The 17731-nt window shown below is 52.3% G+C and overlaps 7 protein-coding genes across 7 annotated transcripts; 2 read left to right on the top strand and 5 right to left on the bottom strand.

Moving 5' to 3' along the window:
- Positions 1-1013: 1013 nt before the first annotated feature.
- Z517_09979 (uncharacterized protein) lies at positions 1014-2276 on the top strand (the record flags this gene model as incomplete). The annotated part of the gene is made up of 1 exon (XM_013425887.1): positions 1014-2276. One exon carries the CDS (start codon positions 1014-1016, stop codon positions 2274-2276), a length of 1263 nt encoding a protein of 420 aa, XP_013281341.1.
- A 697-nt stretch (positions 2277-2973) lies between these two features.
- On the bottom strand, positions 2974-4851 carry Z517_09978 (leukotriene A-4 hydrolase/aminopeptidase; the record flags this gene model as incomplete). The annotated part of the gene is made up of 1 exon (XM_013425886.1): positions 2974-4851. One exon carries the CDS (start codon positions 4849-4851, stop codon positions 2974-2976), a length of 1878 nt encoding a protein of 625 aa, XP_013281340.1.
- Positions 4852-6402: 1551 nt separating this feature from the next.
- Positions 6403-7367, bottom strand: Z517_09977 (uncharacterized protein; the record flags this gene model as incomplete). Its single annotated transcript, XM_013425885.1, has 3 exons — positions 6403-6946; positions 7002-7091; positions 7141-7367. 3 exons carry the CDS (start codon positions 7365-7367, stop codon positions 6403-6405), a joined length of 861 nt encoding a protein of 286 aa, XP_013281339.1.
- A 2569-nt stretch (positions 7368-9936) lies between these two features.
- On the bottom strand, positions 9937-10376 carry Z517_09976 (uncharacterized protein; the record flags this gene model as incomplete). The annotated part of the gene is made up of 3 exons (XM_013425884.1): positions 9937-10007; positions 10076-10265; positions 10353-10376. The coding sequence occupies 3 exons, from the start codon at positions 10374-10376 to the stop codon at positions 9937-9939; spliced, it is 285 nt and encodes a 94-aa protein (XP_013281338.1).
- A 304-nt stretch (positions 10377-10680) lies between these two features.
- Z517_09975 (uncharacterized protein) lies at positions 10681-12804 on the top strand (the record flags this gene model as incomplete). The annotated part of the gene is made up of 2 exons (XM_013425883.1): positions 10681-10794; positions 10843-12804. 2 exons carry the CDS (start codon positions 10681-10683, stop codon positions 12802-12804), a joined length of 2076 nt encoding a protein of 691 aa, XP_013281337.1.
- A 292-nt stretch (positions 12805-13096) lies between these two features.
- On the bottom strand, positions 13097-13918 carry Z517_09974 (uncharacterized protein; the record flags this gene model as incomplete). Its single annotated transcript, XM_013425882.1, has 1 exon — positions 13097-13918. One exon carries the CDS (start codon positions 13916-13918, stop codon positions 13097-13099), a length of 822 nt encoding a protein of 273 aa, XP_013281336.1.
- An 849-nt stretch (positions 13919-14767) lies between these two features.
- On the bottom strand, positions 14768-16309 carry Z517_09973 (uncharacterized protein; the record flags this gene model as incomplete). Its single annotated transcript, XM_013425881.1, has 1 exon — positions 14768-16309. The coding sequence occupies one exon, from the start codon at positions 16307-16309 to the stop codon at positions 14768-14770; it is 1542 nt and encodes a 513-aa protein (XP_013281335.1).
- Positions 16310-17731: the final 1422 nt, after the last annotated feature.

Genomic DNA, 17731 nt, shown 5'->3' with positions numbered 1-17731 from the left:
TGGCATTACATCATCGTAACTTGCCGTTGGTTGGTGCCGGAAGTTGCTGCAGCGCTGCTTTTTCCATCATTCTCGTCTGTTGGGCCAGTGCGCTGTTTTCGACGTCACTTGCGGTCGGATGCAGTTAGTGGCTCAGCGACGTCATGCAAAAATATGGCGGCCATGCATTCCGGCTGAACAAAGAGCAATTGATTGGTGACCTACTGCTTTATTACTGGCCGTGTCGCTGCTCTAGTTCTTACTTGGGCTTTCCGCCGCTCTAATCTCGGTAGTATTCACAGCCGGACATTGTCAGAACTTTTTCCTGCTTCATTTTCATCTCCCACACCAGCAAAGCTTGACAACGTCGTCCATGACCCTTTCACATCCGCTATGGAAACGACCTTCCTATAGCTATGTTGCTGCTTTACTGTCCCGGATACCCCAGAGATCTCTTTACCCTCTTCAGCCTAGATTCTCTATCCACCATTGGCCACTTGACAAGCCCTTCCTGGAATTTTCATGACTACAATTAACTCGGATCTACCAGTCATCATATTTCTCTCATGTAACACTAGACAGACAGTGTTTCTGTCAGCCAGAAAAATGCACACTCCGTGACGCTGCATGCAGAAAAGGGGGCTCGCTCGTGCCTCGAGACCCGTTTGAGGCGGCGAAGCATGTCTCGCGTGTGTCTCCCGTGCTCCTCTTGCTGTTTTTTCCTTGGGTCGATATTCAGGAACTCCGCGGCTCATTACAATTTGGTAGGTTCATGGGTTGATGGGTGCCCTTGGATCTGATCTGATCCGTTTGACTTGTCTCCCGCTGCTTTCTCAAACCCAGTTCCATCGTTTACCCGACTCGCCGGAACTCTGGCCGCGGAGGTTGGTTTCACATTGGCATGTAGAGGTATATGTAAAGCCTTTGCTGGCCCTTGGTCTCGGGCATTGGCAAAGGTTAAGCAAGACGCCTCTTCAAGAGAAAACCAGGAGGACTGTCGTCTCTGTGTCGAAACATCAGCGTTACTGTGAACCATGCCTCGAACGAATGCCGATGGCTCAATCAAGCCCCATCCATCAAACCCCACCCCCAAGGCCGCTTCGAAGCCCAGGTCACCATTCGACATAGACAACTACCTCAATCCCTGGATTCCTCGCAATCCTTTGCGATTCCTGCCTCCCTGGATCTCGTACTGGTTCGGCTACCGCACTCCTTCGTCCACCATAGCACATCACCCGTGTCTCTGTTTCCTCCCCAAGTCGTACCTTGAATACTTCCATCCGTCGGAATGGTTCTATACCTACCACCTCCACACCTTCTTTCTCTACCTGTCGATTCTAGTCGGCGCCTTCTGTGGCGTCGCCATCATCGAAAATGTCTTCCTCGCCCTTCCCCAGTTGTCGGGACACACGGTACCCATCGTCATCGCGTCATTCGGTGCTGCAGCCATCTTGGAGTACAATACCATTGAATCACCGCTGGCCCAGCCGAGAAACCTGATTTTCGGACACTTCTTAGCAGCCGTCATTGGAGTGGGCATCACCAAGCTATTTTTGTTGCTGCCGCCAGACCGATTCGAAGAGCAGAGGTGGGCCGCCGGCGCGCTCGCGGTCGGATGCGCATCCATCTTAATGAGCTTCACAAAAACCATTCACCCACCCGCGGGCGCCACTGCGCTACTGGCGGCGACGAACCAGGAGATCCAAGACCTGGGATGGTGGCTATTGCCCCTCGTGCTGCTGGCGGCTATGTTGATGCTGGCCAGCGCGCTTGTGGTGAACAATCTCTCCGGGAGACGCTACCCGGTGTACTGGTGGACGCCGGTCGATCTGAAACACCTCAGGGAACAGAGGAGGCAAGCGAGGCTGGCGAGGAAGTTGGGGACTGATGGGCTCGGAGGGGATGTCGAGACGGGCACCAAACGTCGATCGTTGCCTGGTGGGGCGTTCATCGAGGACCTCTCAGACACGACTACCGAGGCAGGCGGCGCTGACAGCTATGGCCACGGGTCATCGCCCGAGATCATGCGGACTCTGAGTCGCGCGGTGACCTATTCGTCGACCGACAGGGTTCCCCGACTCGTCGGCACCGAGACACACCAGTCCATGACGGCGCGGCAGAAATCCAGGGAGGAGAGAGAACTCGGCGAGGAGGTTGTCGAGGGCGAGAGCATCTTCATCTCCAAAGACCGCATGATCGTGCCCGAGTGGCTCGATCTGAGCGATTGGGAAGACGAGGTTCTCCGGATCCTGATGGTGCGGATGAAGGAACATCATTCGTCGTCGTCGTCGTCATGACCGCCTTCTTCTTTTTCTCCAGACCGGAATTGCATTGCATGCCCAGGTGTTTTGCTTGAGCAGGGGATGATGGGGAGAGCATGCAGTCCCTTTGATACCCCCGGCATATTTCTTTACATGGTCACGTTTAGAGCATGGCACAGCATATTACAGCATAGCGCGGCGTTTTTTTCCCATGGATGGCATCAGCATCAGCATCAGCATCAGCATCAGCATCAGCATAGATGGGCGTGAAGCATGAGCGTGGCTTCGTGAGCGATCCTTTTCTTCTAGAAGAGATCAAAAGTTTTCCAGGTACGCAGCACATATACGTTACATACATTATACAGATGTACAGATAGATATTATATAAACACTTACATAATACACGTGAACATACACACAAACATACACATTACCTGTACGAGGTACATAAACGTATATATATTCGGGGCAGGGAGCGGGCGGTTCTGATGACAACGTGCAGGACCTGTAATCTCAACTACTTGCTTGTGTTTCTTGTCTCAGCTCCCTCTCAAGATGGTAGTGATATAGTGCGTGAATGAATATACGTAGACAAGACACGTATATCCGGCATATCTGGCCACAAGTCTCCTATTCCCATGCCCATGCCCATGCTATTTATCGCCCGACGTCTTTCCCTAGCATTGTGCGTGGCGTGCTTGTATCGCACAGAACTGCTCACCACATGCATACCCTACTTTTGCTCCTGTTTACTCCCAAATAGATCCTTGGCTACGAGGCCTCGGCAGATCGGGTGGTAAAAGTCCTTGTTCTTCTCAAAGGTCTCAACCGCCAGCTGATAGTCCATCTTCATCAACCCTTTGTACAGCGGCCGGACAAACTTCATCCTGCCCACTTCCCCTAGGAGCTTCGTGACAAATCCCTTAATCGTCCAGTCCCCAGCCTTCATCGCGACTTGATAGTACCGAGCCGAGATCTCGACGTTTCGCGTCTCCTTCAGATCGTAGATGAAACCCATGTAGTTGACGTGCGGCTGAGGCAACTTGTCCGCGAACGTGAGCAGTTTCTCGAGAAAGACGACAATCTGGTTCGCCGACCAGCCATCAATGTCGAATTTGCTGGGTCCGAAATCAGGGTTGGGGTTCTTGGTGAATTTCTCCCACTGATCAGCAAGCCGGTAGCATTGATCGACGAGCGACGTGTCAAAGTCAGGCTTGGGTGGGTAACCGGGCTTGTAGAACCAGGTATCCCAATCAATGGTAGCTAGCTTTTGCGAGACCGTCTCGTTCGACTTGAAGAAGTCGAGCAGTGTCTGCTTGAAGTCATAGCTGTCGAGTGATTTGCCCCGCCATGTCTCAAAATAATGAGGGATGAATTTGTCAAATTCCTCCTTGGAGATCAGTTTCTCAATGTAGTACAAGAAAATGAAACCCTTTTCGTACGGAATGCTCGAAAATGCATCATCAGGGTCCTTGCCCTTCAAGTTGATGACAAGCTTCGTAAATTCATGTTGCTCGCCAAACTGTTCACTGATGGATTGCTCAAGCGCCTTCCACCCTATAACCGCTGAGAAATCGCGCCACTGGTCGCCACCATGCACGATCGCTTGGATGCGCCGTTCGAGGTAAGTCGTCCAGCCTTCATTCAGCCAGAAGTGTTCCCATGACGCATTGGAGACAAGGTTCCCGGACCAGGAGTGCGACAATTCGTGAGCAATCACGTCGACATTTTGACGGTCCCCGGATATAATAGTAGGTGTCGCGAATGTGTAGACCGGGTTTTCCATGCCTCCATAGGGGAATGACGGCGGGAGAATCAGGACATTGTACTCACCCCACGCATAAGGGTAGACGAGCGACTCGCCCGCCTTCAAGAACTTCTCTGTATCCTCTTCCAATTCCCATTTACACTCTTTGAGCTCATCAGGGCCGGTAGCAACAAGACTCCGAGGGCCTACATTGGCGGTAGCAATGTCACCGCTAGCAAGAGCAAACAAATACGAGGGAATGGGCACCTTCTGGTGGAATTTGTATAGCTGAGAGGACCCATCGCGGGACGGGGACACCGGATTGTCTTTGGCCCCAATGCCGGATGCGATAACCGGCAGGGGTGACTTGATCAGGAAATCGAATGTTGCTTTGACATCCGGGGTATCCTGACAAGGGAAGATGGACCGAGCGTGTATGGCTTGACATTGTGAAAACATGTACGGATGTTTTTTGTTGGAAGTTTGGGCCGGAGTCAGCCATTGCAATGCAGTGCAGGCGGACGTCGTTTCTAAGTTGATTTCGATGTCAATCTTCTCGTTCAATTGTGGCTTTCGACCGAGCTTAATCTTCAAGGGACTGCCGTATGGCTCGACCCGCTTGAGCAATTCCCACTCGGCTGGTTTGCCATCTGCATTGATGCTGTGGATTTGCACATGACTGGTGTCGAGCAAGATCTCATCACTGTCGCCATCGGTGATGGACTCGAAGCTGTGGACAACGCTGCCCTTCAATTTCTGCTTGTCGAACAAGATGTCCAAGCTTGTGGAGGTGTGGAGTGTCCGCCAATTGTTGTAATTGGAAAGGGTGTTCGGATCACGAGGAGTGTGAATGGTGGTTGCCATATTGCGAACTATGGTCCCACAGAGTCTGCTTCGAGGACCAAGGCCAGGCTTCCCAAAGGCCAATCTTGATAGAGTTCCAGATAGGATGGACGTCAAGAAGGGTGTGGCCCAGATTTGAATCCCGACCATGCGGTGAAGATACAATAACAACCTATCCTGCCAATCAGCTTCCGAGGTGGAAGAGCTGCTATGACCCTTTTAGGCTGTCGGTCTCAGAATGCCAGCAGAAATTGAGCGAATGATGGGCATCTCAGAGAAGTTGTAACGTCTGGCAAGTTGCGTGGCTGGATTGAAGGCTGGCGGTCAGTCTCGCGATTGCTTGGCACTGGATCGGAACAACTTTCCGCCGTAGTAACTGCACAAATACCGAGTAGAAACTGCCTTCGCAGCGCATGTGCAAGTCGATGCTCCATGATCCTGACTCCGTATTGTTCCAGACTCCACGCCCATATTCTACATCAAGTCCTCTATATCCCATACTCTGTACTCCGTACATTTGACCCGAGCTCCATCCCTCATTCCTCCCGCGAAACGAAAGGCCTCCAGCATGTGGATTCATTCTGTAGCATTGCCTTTATGCCTAACCCCCAAGCTTCCAAGCCCTAGCAGAGCGGCTAGAGGGACTGAAAATGCAACCACGAATCCGCCCGCTGTCTAGCCCTGGAAGTCCGCTTCCGCGCACTACGAGAACCCGCCGAACTCCTAGTTTATTGCGACGGGGTTCGTCAGCGGTGTGTTTCAGGACCTGAGCTTCGGTGAGTCAAGCATAACCTCGCGTCACTTTGCGGTAACATGCTGTGTAGGAGGTAGGGTTGGGAGCCCTGTCAGGTTTTTGTTTTTGGCAGGTCTAACAAAGGTACTCGCTAGGTACGGGGTACACTTGTGTCGGGAAGCCTCGAAGCCCAATCAGCCTCGCTCCGGACGAGAGGAAATTGGGATGGCGACATCCAAACTTGGTCGTTGATCCGCTCTCCTTTTCTCCCGATACGGGTGGAATGATTGTTCTGGACCTGGACAATGCAGTGTTCGGTCCGGGTCATGCCCTCCCCCGCTGCTGTCTGCACAATCCAAGCTATCCGGGTGCGTTGTACAGCATCCTCCTGCAGCTGTTCGGAACCTCTGCAATCGGCTTGAATCCTCCTAACGCTTCCTCACCGTCCCCTACGCCGTATACCTCGCACAGCCTCGTTGCAAACCCTTCTCGACGTCAGGTTGCCACAACGAAGCTGTCGCAGACACTCTTGGTGCACTTGTACAGATTGGATGCATTGAAGATCCCTTTGCGTTACATTCACAGATTAAAAACATAATTTTTTACTCAAAACAGCTGTCGTATCGTAATGAGTCGGAAGTAAACCTTCTGTCGTCTTCTCATTGCTTTACTACCCAACAGTTCTGCAGCTGCGGGAGACTGGAACCCCATGCAGTCCTCCCAACCTTCTGCAAAAGAATTTTCCGGTCCATGCCTTGCCAACGCACGCCGATCCCACCCTTCATGCTTCGTCTTACCAGTTCTGATTATGCACAGACCCCCTCACAGCTCCGATTCGTTCATTCGGTCTTCTCAGCCCTCTCACTTGCGCCCCTGATGTATCGGCTGAGGTCGCCCACAGGGAGGTTGAGAGGGAAGTCAACAGCGGCAAGAAGTTGCACGAAGAAGAGGTACCAGCCCAGCAGACACACGGCGAACGTGATCCCTCCGGCCGAGTGTTGCATGGTGAGGTTGACCTTTCCCTCGCCAATCTCGAAAAAGAATTCTGCCAGACATGCAAAGGCGGCAACGAGCAGGGCAAAGATGAGCACGAAGACGAGGTTGGTTCGGAGGGCGATGATGAAGTAGATAAAGCACAACACCGACATGTAAACATGGAAGAAGGCGAATGTAGAACCGAACACCGGATCTGAGGATGACTGTGCTGGGTTTGTAGGATCGTAGGCGATGGATGCGTTGAAATATGGTGTCAGGGTCGCTCCAAATGAGAGCCAGAAAGCGCCAAAGGAGCCGAAGACGACGAAGGGGAAGGTGTTGCCCAGGATGAATTCCAAGAAGGCACCCAACACCATGAGCAGACCGCCGAAGAAGTAGTAGACGCCCCTGCGCATCCACCGTCAGATCGAGACAGTATCCCAAGGTGCTTTTCAGTACTTACACTTCAGCCGCGCCGAGGCCACCAGCTCCGCGCCATCCAAGGAGGACATTCGAAAGAGGAGTCAAAGACAGCAGAAATCCGACGAGAGCACTAACTTTGGTCAGTGGGTGGAATAAACAGGAGAGGCCGGAACACATACAGAGGAGTCGGGTTACCAAAGGTTGACCGAATGTTGTTAGAGACCCGGTTCTTGGGTGACAGGTAGATCTTCTCGAAGAGCTCTGGTGTGATGGAAATGCTTCCGGCGGTCCGGATTCTCCTAAGTGCAGACTCCTCGTTGTGGTGGTCGTGGTGAAGGTCATATTTGCCGTTGACAGAGTCGCTACCGGCATGATCCTTCTCGACGTCGGGAACGTTGGCGGCCATATTGATAATGTTCTATGCTTTAGGGAAGAACTTTGGGTCGGTACAGGGTATTGATGCTGCCCGCAGGTATAAAGTCCAGGTTCAAAGGACTCGGCCTAGTTTCAAAGTGGAAGAAAGCTCTGCAGAGGCTGTAGCAAGAAACACAAGCACACAAAGATCCTTCTGTCCATGAGACTGGGCAGGGAGGGATCCAAATAATATATGCCATCATGATGGTCGCGTCACAGAGCTCGATCGATGATTCTCCTCTCGGTGGAGAGGAGAGCCCCTAACCCGCTCAACCGAACGCCATCGTTGTGTGCTTGGTGGAGACGTATGCACAAATACACTTGTAGCAAGCCGCGAAATTGAGCCAGATACTTGACAGAGCGGACAAGCAAGGGTCCTGGCCAGAAACCCACCACTCGCAGAGGTAGACAGGGTATTATTGACCTGGATCAAGCCCAATCTCCAGAATACAACTCAAGGTGTGTAGACTCTCCGCCAATGATCAGACGAGGCGGCGCCTTCAAGCTCGACACTAGGACGGTGACTAACAGACTGAACTGGTACCCGAGCTGCGGGGAAATACTGGGGTAGGAAAGGCGCCGGCGATGTGACGGGATTGTTGTTTTGTTTGCTTGACTTTGAACAAGCGCTTGACGATCATCGACCTCTGATCGACCAGTTCTATTCCAGGGTTTTTCCTCCGGAGTTTTTGGGGCCACGAAGGGCACGGGCATGTGAGAATATTAGGCCAAGAGCTTTGGGATTCTGCAACACCCAAAATGGATGCATCCCAAAGCGTCTTGGGAGGACCAGCTACCTGGGCTGGTTGGCATGATGCAGAAATGCCTCTGGGCACGGCCTTCTCGGAAGACGAATCTTTGCGGGGTTGGCGCCAATACCATTCGTAGATTCGATCTCGGGACTTGTTGCAATATCTCTCTGCCTGAGTAAGAATTGCATCAGGGTCTCTAAGGGTGCCGATCGTCCATGGACAGGCTGCTTTTCGTCATAGCTTCATGTATGCGCACAAATAATGAAGTGTATAGCGTATTGACACCCTCCTGTGACTTGCCATCAAACTTCTGGAGTCTAGCTCTTTTCTGGCACTCTAGTACGGTGTTTGTCCGTGGAGCGTGGCTTCTCATTCGACGAGCAGAAAGGTTTGACGGGGGAAGGGTGGGATCAAAGCCCAAAGTGGTGGCTGGGAGGAGCTCGAATTGTTGCAAGCTCCCAAGGGGTGTTCAACAAGGACAGGGAGGAGAAAAGCGGTGATTCAGTTTGCGGTTCCGAACCGCCGTCTCCAGTTGGCGGTCCAAAAAGGTCTTTGCACCATCGTCCTATTAATTATCCACTGTTAGCTCCATGCCGGAATTGGTGCGCAGTGGCAACTCTTGCCACCCTTCTTATTCCAAGTCGACACTCTCAGGAACAGGGAGCCCATGCCGTATGATCTGGTCAAGCTGTCGTGTTCGCAAGGCAGAAAGGGCCGTTACCGTTGCCGCCCTGTCCCTGCATGTTCTCAAGAACAGTTTCTCGTTCAGTTGTCGAGAATTTTGGCGTCTGACCAGAGATCGATCGGACAGATGGGCTGGATTGCGTTTGCGAGTGACGGTTCCAGTCTCCGTTGACCCAGTGAAAATGTGACACCTGAGGGGAACAACCAGGGGTGTCATCCAACCAGAGATGAATCGCAGGCTTCTTCCGCATGGGTCCTGGTGTGAAAAGTGTATCACTCCATTCATCCAGTTGTACTTTTTTTCTGAAGCTTCCGTGTCATCACGTGACTGTACTTGAGACGGACGTTATCCACTAAAATCAATTGAAAGCGACCCAATTCACTGGCAGACACTGCTTTGCTGCCTTCGTTCCCGCCATACATCCGTACATACTTGGTATGCGGAGATAATGAGGGAGGGTAGTGCACAAGGGCTGACTGGATCCTTTTGTCAGGATCACATACCGCCTGATTCAATGATCCCTATCCGAGGGTCACTCGAGCGTCTATTGGACATGAAGGCTGCAAACTCCGCCCGTTGATGCTTGCTGAAGTTTATAGCACATGCCTTACTAGGAAATATGCTTCGTGCAGAGAGGCCGGGTATTTTATGCTGTTGTATTCAACGGGAGGCGGTAAACATAGAGTAGGTGCAGAGCACGCAGCGGTGTCAACAAAGATCTGAGAGCTTCCAGAAGCTGTGCCTGGGCTAGGTGCTCCCTATATTTCGCACTCTGGCCTTGCTTCCCACATACGACCCGTTTGGAAAAAGGCAACGGTCTGGTTGGCGAAAAGTATCAGCTGGCAAACAGACACATTTCCTCTTTTCTTGTCAATTGGATCATGATTTTACATGCAGCACAGATTAGAACAGCGCGTGCCTTCAACCAGTATGTACAAGCTGTATGCGATCCGCCAGCGCTTTCATTCTGGTGCAAGGGTAGCGTCCGCCATCCCTAGAACCAGAATCACTTGGGTATCAACTCGAATCAACGCCCGTGTCTATTGTTGGTTTCTCCAAGCTTTTCGAGATATCACCCATCCCCAGCTTTTAGGTCACCTCGCTCCGTTGCCCGGCGTCATTGCTCAGCTTTCTGCGGAAAGCTTTGTTAGGTATGCCTCGAGATCGAAATTCTTGTCATTGGGATCCGTAATGACTATTTCCTTGTCAGTTCTATGGCTTCACAGGTCTATGAGCTGCAGTCAGATCGTAGTGTTCACATACTGTCATCACTGGCCGTCTTGGCTTGAGGAGGCAGCGTCTTCTTCGCCCATTCCAGCTTGGCTTTTTGTATTAATTCGAGTTTGTGATCGTATTCGGCCTTCTCGCGTGCAGCTGCAGAATGTGCATTGATGGTTCTTTGATGCGAAAATCCGTAGAAAATACCGGCAACGAGAGCTGACCACCGGAGTACCTGTACATAATCAGCAATTCGTGTGTGACGCAGCAAAGCCCCATCGATCGAGCATCTCGAAATGTTGGGCCATTGGGAGGTGCGTACATTAACTCCTTGGGATGTTGACATTGTGACTGAGCCGCACCTGAGCCGCAAAAGCTAGAGCCCGACTATCAGAGCTCGAGTGTGCGACTGATTTCCTTGAGCCGTTCACTTCTGCTTGAGAACGACTGTGGCGTCGAGAGAATCTGAAAATGGCTGCTGCGGATAGTTGAAGCTGCAAATTGTTTCTTGGGAAGACCGAGCTTATCCCTGCGTCTTTTTGGATTTCTTTGTCACGTGATTGCGCGATTCTCGACATGCGCGCACTTCATCCTCCGCTCTGTCAACCGTTCTATCTACTGCCCATCGGCGCCCCGAATTTCAGTTCACCATGTCATCGCGTAAGGACGAGCTATTGGCCAAGAAGGCTCGCCTTGCGGAGCTACGGCGACAGAGGGAGCTGCGCCAGGAACAATATACGTCGAGTCGACAGAGTATTGGGGAGGTATGGACCTATTTAGCCTCAATCGAAGTCGACGCTCACCATCACTAGGCCCCTTCACCTGGCAAAACCGCCGAGGAGCGCAGGTCCGAGATCGATCACCTCGTCTCCAGTCTAATCGATCGGCAACGAGACAAAGATGTGGCCGCATCGCCCAGCAGACGTGCTAGTCGACCTAGTTCAATTCAGGGCACAGGACAACTCAGTCCCCAGCAAGATGTCGAACCATCGCCAAAGAGGTTGATGCAATCAATAGCCACGCAGACCGAGAGCACGGATACTTCGTTCCCTAATGAAGTCGACGCTTCCGCCCATGAGCCTATCCCTTCGAAAAAGGAGTATATCACGTACACCAAGGGCGTGCAGACAGAACCATACCTCGAAGAACCTGTTAAATCACAAGAACCGTCCGACGATGATGAGCTATCATTGCGACAGAGAAAACGGCTCAGCCGGCGTGACCAAGAGAGGGATGAAGAAATACGGTTGGCACTGCGGAAGGAAATTGAGGAAGAGTTACAAGCAACGCGCAATCGGGAATCTATAATCTCATTATCGACCGGTTCTCATCAGCAGCACCGCTTTCCCCTGCGCATGCTCACCAATACAGAGCTCAATGCCGTGGTTGCCTCGCCCGAATTCGTTTCCTTCGTCGAGCGTTCTTCAAAAGTCATTGAGCGTGCCCTCGATATCGACGACGAGTATGACCTGCTGGCAGACTATACCCGTACATCAACGCTTGATGACGATGACGACAATGACGCAACTCCTTATTCGCGAACCGGCAAAAAGTCCCATTCTGTACGCGAGTCTTTTCAGTTGTTCTCCGACCGATACACACGCAGACGCATTGTCTCGGATATTCAGTTCTCTCCCCACTTTAATGAACTTCTCTTGTCTTCATACACCAAAAATCCTTCTGCCCCTCATGAACCGGCCGGTCTGGTTCTGCTGTGGAATACTCATGCACCGTCTCGGCCGGAGTACGTTTTCACGGCGTCGTCCGACGTTCTGTCGGCTCGTTTCTCACCGTTTCATCCTAATCTCGTCATTGGCGGCTGCTATTCCGGTCAAATATGCCTGTGGGATACTAGAACCTCGGGACGTACAGGGCAACCAGTCCAGAAAACGCCACAATCTGGATCCCACTTGGGCCACACGCACCCAGTCTACAGCATAAGTGTCGTGGGGACGCCCAATGCTCATAATATCATCACTGCCTCGATGGACGGCGTTGTCTGCTCATGGTCGGTGGACATGCTCACACAAGCCCAAGAATATCTCGTCCTCAACACTCCACCCCCGGCTAAAACTGACGACCTTGCTCCTACAAGCATGAGTTTTCCCGCCGCAGACCCCACCTTCTTCCTTGTCGGCACCGAAGAAGGCACCATTTACCCATGCCACCGGTATGATCGCGCAGGGGCTCAAGCGGGCGTGGACACTCGCGTGGCCTACAAAGGACACACGGCACCTGTTATGTCCTCGCAATTCCATCCTGCGCGAGGACCCGTTGATCTAGGGGATTTACTGCTGAGTTCCAGCTCTGACTGGTCTGTCAAATTGTGGCGGGTGAAGCCCGCTGCAAGTTCTAGCACGAGTGCCTCGACTATCGCAGCAGGAGGGGCGGCGCCAACAGTTCTGAGCCCCATCCTCAACCTTGCAAGAGAAGACCTCGTCTACGATGCAAAATGGGCGCCGCATAAGCCGTCGGTTTTCGCTTGCGTCACTGGTGCGGGAGAGTTGGAGGTGTTTGACCTCAGCTATGACCTGGAAGTCCCCATTGCCAAAGTAAGTCCCACAAGGGGGAAGAACGGGGTGGTCCCATTTAAGGGGTTGAACAAGGTAGCGTGGGAGGAGAAACGAGGTAGCCACATGGCCGTCGGCGGGCTCGATGGCGTTGTTACGGTATTCGACGTCGGCAAGGGCCTGCAATGCGGGAACGGCGAGGCCAGCATGGATGAGTGGGTGGGCATGAAGAGGTTAGTGACGAAGCTTGAAGGGGGAAAGTGACGCTCGTCTTCAACCCTCCATTATTGGCTAGGTCGGCTTTGGATATCAAGCTCTCCTGATCTGGAAAATGCCGCCAACGGTGGCGTTTTTGCGATGGCGATCGATAGCCGGATCGTGTTATCAGTGTTTGCTTTGGATTGGCAAATGATACCCCTTTGAGTATGTCCCGTTTTGGCGGCATGTCCATGCAGAAGAAGAAAAGAATATCTCCCACAGCCGACTGCCTATTGCTGTCCAGACATGTCCACTGCCACAATGCTGCCCCAAGCCCCTTTTTAACAGAAAATGAGCCTTATAACTTTGGGCCTCTCGCCTTGTTTCCATTTCCATCCCCGCCCAGCAACCCCAGCCGACTCAGATCCACCCCGACGTGATTCCGTCCCAGTAACACCTCCTGACAATCGTCCTCCGCCACGCCGTTGACAAACTGCGTGACGAGGAAATCGACCCGTCGCTGGCCCAGCACGACCATGGGCGCGTGCCATGTGCCGGGGGCATACGTGACAGCCTGGTCGCCTCTAGCGATGAAGGCGCGCAGATGGGTGAGATCCGGGGGATTGGCGACGGTCACTGCGCCAGCGCCGGGTGTGAGGGTGGCGGCTGTGGTTGAAACGGGCAGCGAGGGCGCCACGACGACGAGAAACACGGCCGATGATGAGTCCGCGGCGGAGAGACCAAGCGGGCAGAACGTCTGAGTCGTGTACGGGTGTCGCTCGAGGATGGAGACGCGGAAGATGGTCTCGCCCGACGACGGGGCTGTCTCGATCCCGATCCCGCTCAGGTTTCGCGGGAAGCACGAGAACATGCTCATCTGGGGCTGTGAGGCCGGCGCCGGGGCGACGGGATAGTTATTAGTGAACTGCGAGATGGGGGACGTCTTCAGCGCGGAATTCTGGTTCGCAAACACCGGCGCGGGCTGGTGCGGCGAGTGAAGCGGAACGGGGATAGATGCGGCTGAGCGCGGAGGCGTCGTCAACGACGGTTCAAAGGGCGGAGATATGGCGGTGCCGAAGGCGGAGAATGCCGCCGGTGTCAATGGCTCGAGGGGCAAGAGGAGTGGTGCTTGTCGAGAGGCCGAAAGGGACGGGACCAGTGGGAGTGTCGGGGGCGTCATGGTGGACAGGAGTCGGGGCTCGATGTTCCCCTTTTGGTACACCTTGTGGCAGTCAGGGTGTCGAAAGTCGAAAGTCTGAAGCCTGCAAGTGTCCGAGTCCGAGTTCAGAGCTGCGCGGACGCCTCTGTGCCGCGGGTTCTTTCCAATTGATACCGTCTTTTGTCACTTTGTCGATTTATGAGGCCAAGTTTTTGTATTGATTCGCCAAATCTATTTCTGTATCGCTTCTTCTCTGTCTTTAAACAGTTGGATCTGAGGTTCTCCTCGGCCAGAGGCTGTCCGCGAATAATGGCGTATACACTTGTATACAGTTATCGGGTGATATCAACGTGGAAGACAGCGTCGGATTACCTCGCTCTCGTAGTTGTGTTCTTGGCACGCGGACGAGGCTTCCTAAGAGCCAATCAGAGGCAGTGCCTTGCGTAGGGACATTTAGCCCTTCCCAGTTGGACTTGGGAAGTCGTAGAGTTTTTTTTGATTAATATACATGTAGGAATTTGTAGGGATATACCAAAAAGCTAGCGGGATTAGACCTGGAGGATGCCTGTAGACTCCCTTTGCTAAGACACAACGAACGAGTGAACGATTATCACGTCAGGAATTGAAAAGAATAGATTGTGACCAGCCCGAGAATGAACGGGCGATTTTATTAATTTTGAGGCAGGAAACGATATTAGATACGAACAAAGAATACAACGCGTGGCATCAATGAAAGATAACCAGGACTAACTTAACATCCTTACCAATTCAGCATAACGCCCCGGCCATCAGCTCGAGGACCAGCCTCATAAAGCTTCATACTGGCCCCCAAAAAACACTGGCGCAAGATAAACTTACCTTTGTCCAAAATCACAAGATGTCCATTTGTCTCACCTCCGTTTCCAAGACATTTGCAAGGGAGGCATAATTGACCTCAGCTCTGCACAGCGGGCAGGTCATGCTATCCTCGCTATGTAGCTGTTGAAGGAGCCAAGAAAGCAAGCATTGGGTATGGAACGGTCTCTGGCAACAACGCGTCACCACTGGACCGGCCGCAACTTCGCCGTCTTCTGGGAGATCCTCGTGGCAAATGGGACACATCGTATGGTCTTCGTCGAAGGCGGGCACAACTAGTGGTTCTGCTCCAGCATCCCATGAGTGGAGGATGTCCGCCGCGTAGTCGACCTCCTTCAGTCGTTCGGTCTTCAAGGTTGCGACGGCCGACCTGAAAAACTCCCGATATTTGCACCGTTCATACCGCAAGGCGGCAGCCAAGAAATTCTCGCCATCGGCCAGCATCGAGGCCTCCTTGTCCAACAGATAACGCTCGGCTTGGAAGGTGCGGGCTCGGACTTGGTTGAGCATCCCTTCTTCCCTCTCAAGCCGTTCACGGATGACAAGCACATCCTCAAGGGAGAAATCGCTGGTGTCTTGCTCTTGCAAGAAATACATACTCTTCAGTTCCACCATGCTTTGATTGAGGAGGTCGATAGCGTTGTGCCCTGCATCGTCACCGGGTACTTCAAGCACGAATTCGTTGATAATGGACGAAACTCTTTCGGTAACATCGTTCGTAGCAACTTGGAGATTGAGCATGTCATATGCATAATCGCAAGCGTCTAGGAGAGCGCGTGAGCTTTGAGCTGCCTCACTCTCCAAAAGTTGTCTCTGCGGCCACATTCGTTCCACATACATGGCGGTCTCAAACCACGGAGGGATCTCCACAGCCCAGACAAACGCCGGCGCTTGTACCGGTGGCGGAGCAAATTGCGCTTGTGGAATCAGGTTCGGTCGTGCCTGATAGATGCGCTGCCACATTGGAGCGGTCAAGTGATGTGTGTACTCCACAAAAGAAAGTCTTGGATGTGGTGGCACCGCCGTGGGCTCTCTGCACAAATAACCTTGGAAAAGTCCGATAATCTGAGGAAAGTTTGCTCGTGAATTGTCAATACTCCACTTGAAACGCACAGTCCATATATCCTTCAGGACTTGAGTCGCCTCTTGAGTCGCCTCTAGGTTGGTGGTGAAATTTTCGATCTCGGTCTGGATACGATCCATGGGTGCCAGGTAATCAATTCCCTCGCTTGCGAAATCCCGGACGATTTCGAGGGAGGGGTCATTGCTGAGAGCATCTGTGGACTGGGAGAGGTTGTCTCTGAAGAGCATCATGAGTGGGATGCGATTCTCGCGCTCTCCGTGCAAGGCGTGACAGAAGAGACCGCAGAAATCGTCCTGTGCAACCAGTGACAAGTTAGATGGCATGGCGCGGGCGAAATCCCGAATTTCTTCGATATCTTCCTCATCCACCAGATCTGCGTCTATTGCGTGCGCGAAAGCCACCAGATGGAAGCAGATTCTCTGCCACCATGGGGGCGCAATCTGCATGAGCCACATCCAGTCAATTTGGTCCATTTTTGTTTTGAATGCTTCTGAGTTACACGGTTGTCAAGCTGCGAAACATGAGTTATTGGCAGGTCTCTCAGCGGACCAAAGCTCGAGACAGCATTAAGTACTTGTGAGGTCTACCAGTTCAACAAAGATGGTATCAGGATCTAATCCATAGAGCGTGGATAGTCCTCCAACAAACCAGTTTTCAAAGGTCTTTGTCGAAGCAGACTATGAGTGAAACAATGATCGATGATGAAAAGCACCAACGAGATACATTGCTCATTGTTCGTGGACAGGGTGAGAGTCCAAAATTGTCTCTTTGTTGTCGGAGTCAGTAAACAATGGCTCGCAGGGCGTTCTATAGGACTATTCTGGGAGGGGCAATGCCTAGGCCCGTCCTCGCCAGCCATGGCTTTGTGATAGTGTCGACTTTTGGGGGGACCATTGGGCTCAACTCGGCCAGACAGGAATCGATTCTGTGCATGATGGGCATCACAGAACCTCGGCGATCTGGTCCTATGGTGAAGATATGCTGCAAGAGCAGCATGGTCGGCGATCTGGAAGGTTATATAGAGGAGAGATAGATAGATATATATATAGAGCTTGTTAAGCTATCTAGCAGTGGTTAGAATCCACACGATGGTCCAACAGTAAACATTGGTATTGCGGATAGTGTTGGAAAAGACATACTAATGATACTTGTGCTGCACTAGCTCATAGAGAGTTTGAAATCCTCAAGTAGGCATGTGTGGCAGCAGCCCAGGACTATTCCACATCTGTTCAAGCTTGTGAAACGTTTAGGGTGGCAACAGGTCATCGACTGCTGATTTTGAGGTCCAGAGCCGGATCAAACGTGGCATATCTGCTGATTCAACGTCTGTTGAATGCTTTCGAGGGGAAGCGCCATGGGAAGTAGAAGCCTTCAGCCTTTGTGCCACCAGGGCGGTCGGGTTGCGCCCCAATGAAGGGACACATGTTTAGCCCAGAACCAGTGTAAGGGCCCGTTGACAAGGAAGACTACTTCAGTCTGCTGTGAGAGCTGCACGTCGAAGGTGTCCATGGGCTGCAGTCTCCTTCAACCTTCCAGAGTCTCCCAGGGTCTCCCAGGGTGAACTGACTGGGGGCCATGCCTAGAACTTTTCTGTGGTATGCACCTCACAGCTGACGCGCTCTTCGCGGCTCAAATATCACGGAAGAAGTATGTTGATTTGAGGATTCGGTGCAGAACCCAACAAGGATGAAGGACAAATTTCTTTGTATGTTGGGCTGGCAGGCTGGGATGAAGTTGCGGTAAAGCTGAATCTTTATTAATTGTTCGTCTAGAAGAGGTTAGCGGATTGGCAATCTTGGCATCCAGCCTTATCAGGCACTGTGGTCGTGTCCCCGGAATATCAATTTCAACCTTTGTCTCCAGATCGGAACTTTTTTGTTCGTTTTGTGTCTTCT

The sequence above is a fragment of the Fonsecaea pedrosoi genome (genome assembly GCF_000835455.1).
Source record: "Fonsecaea pedrosoi CBS 271.37 unplaced genomic scaffold supercont1.6, whole genome shotgun sequence".
Lineage (NCBI taxonomy): Eukaryota > Fungi > Ascomycota > Eurotiomycetes > Chaetothyriales > Herpotrichiellaceae > Fonsecaea > Fonsecaea pedrosoi.
This window is presented reverse-complemented; position numbering and strand designations above follow the sequence as displayed.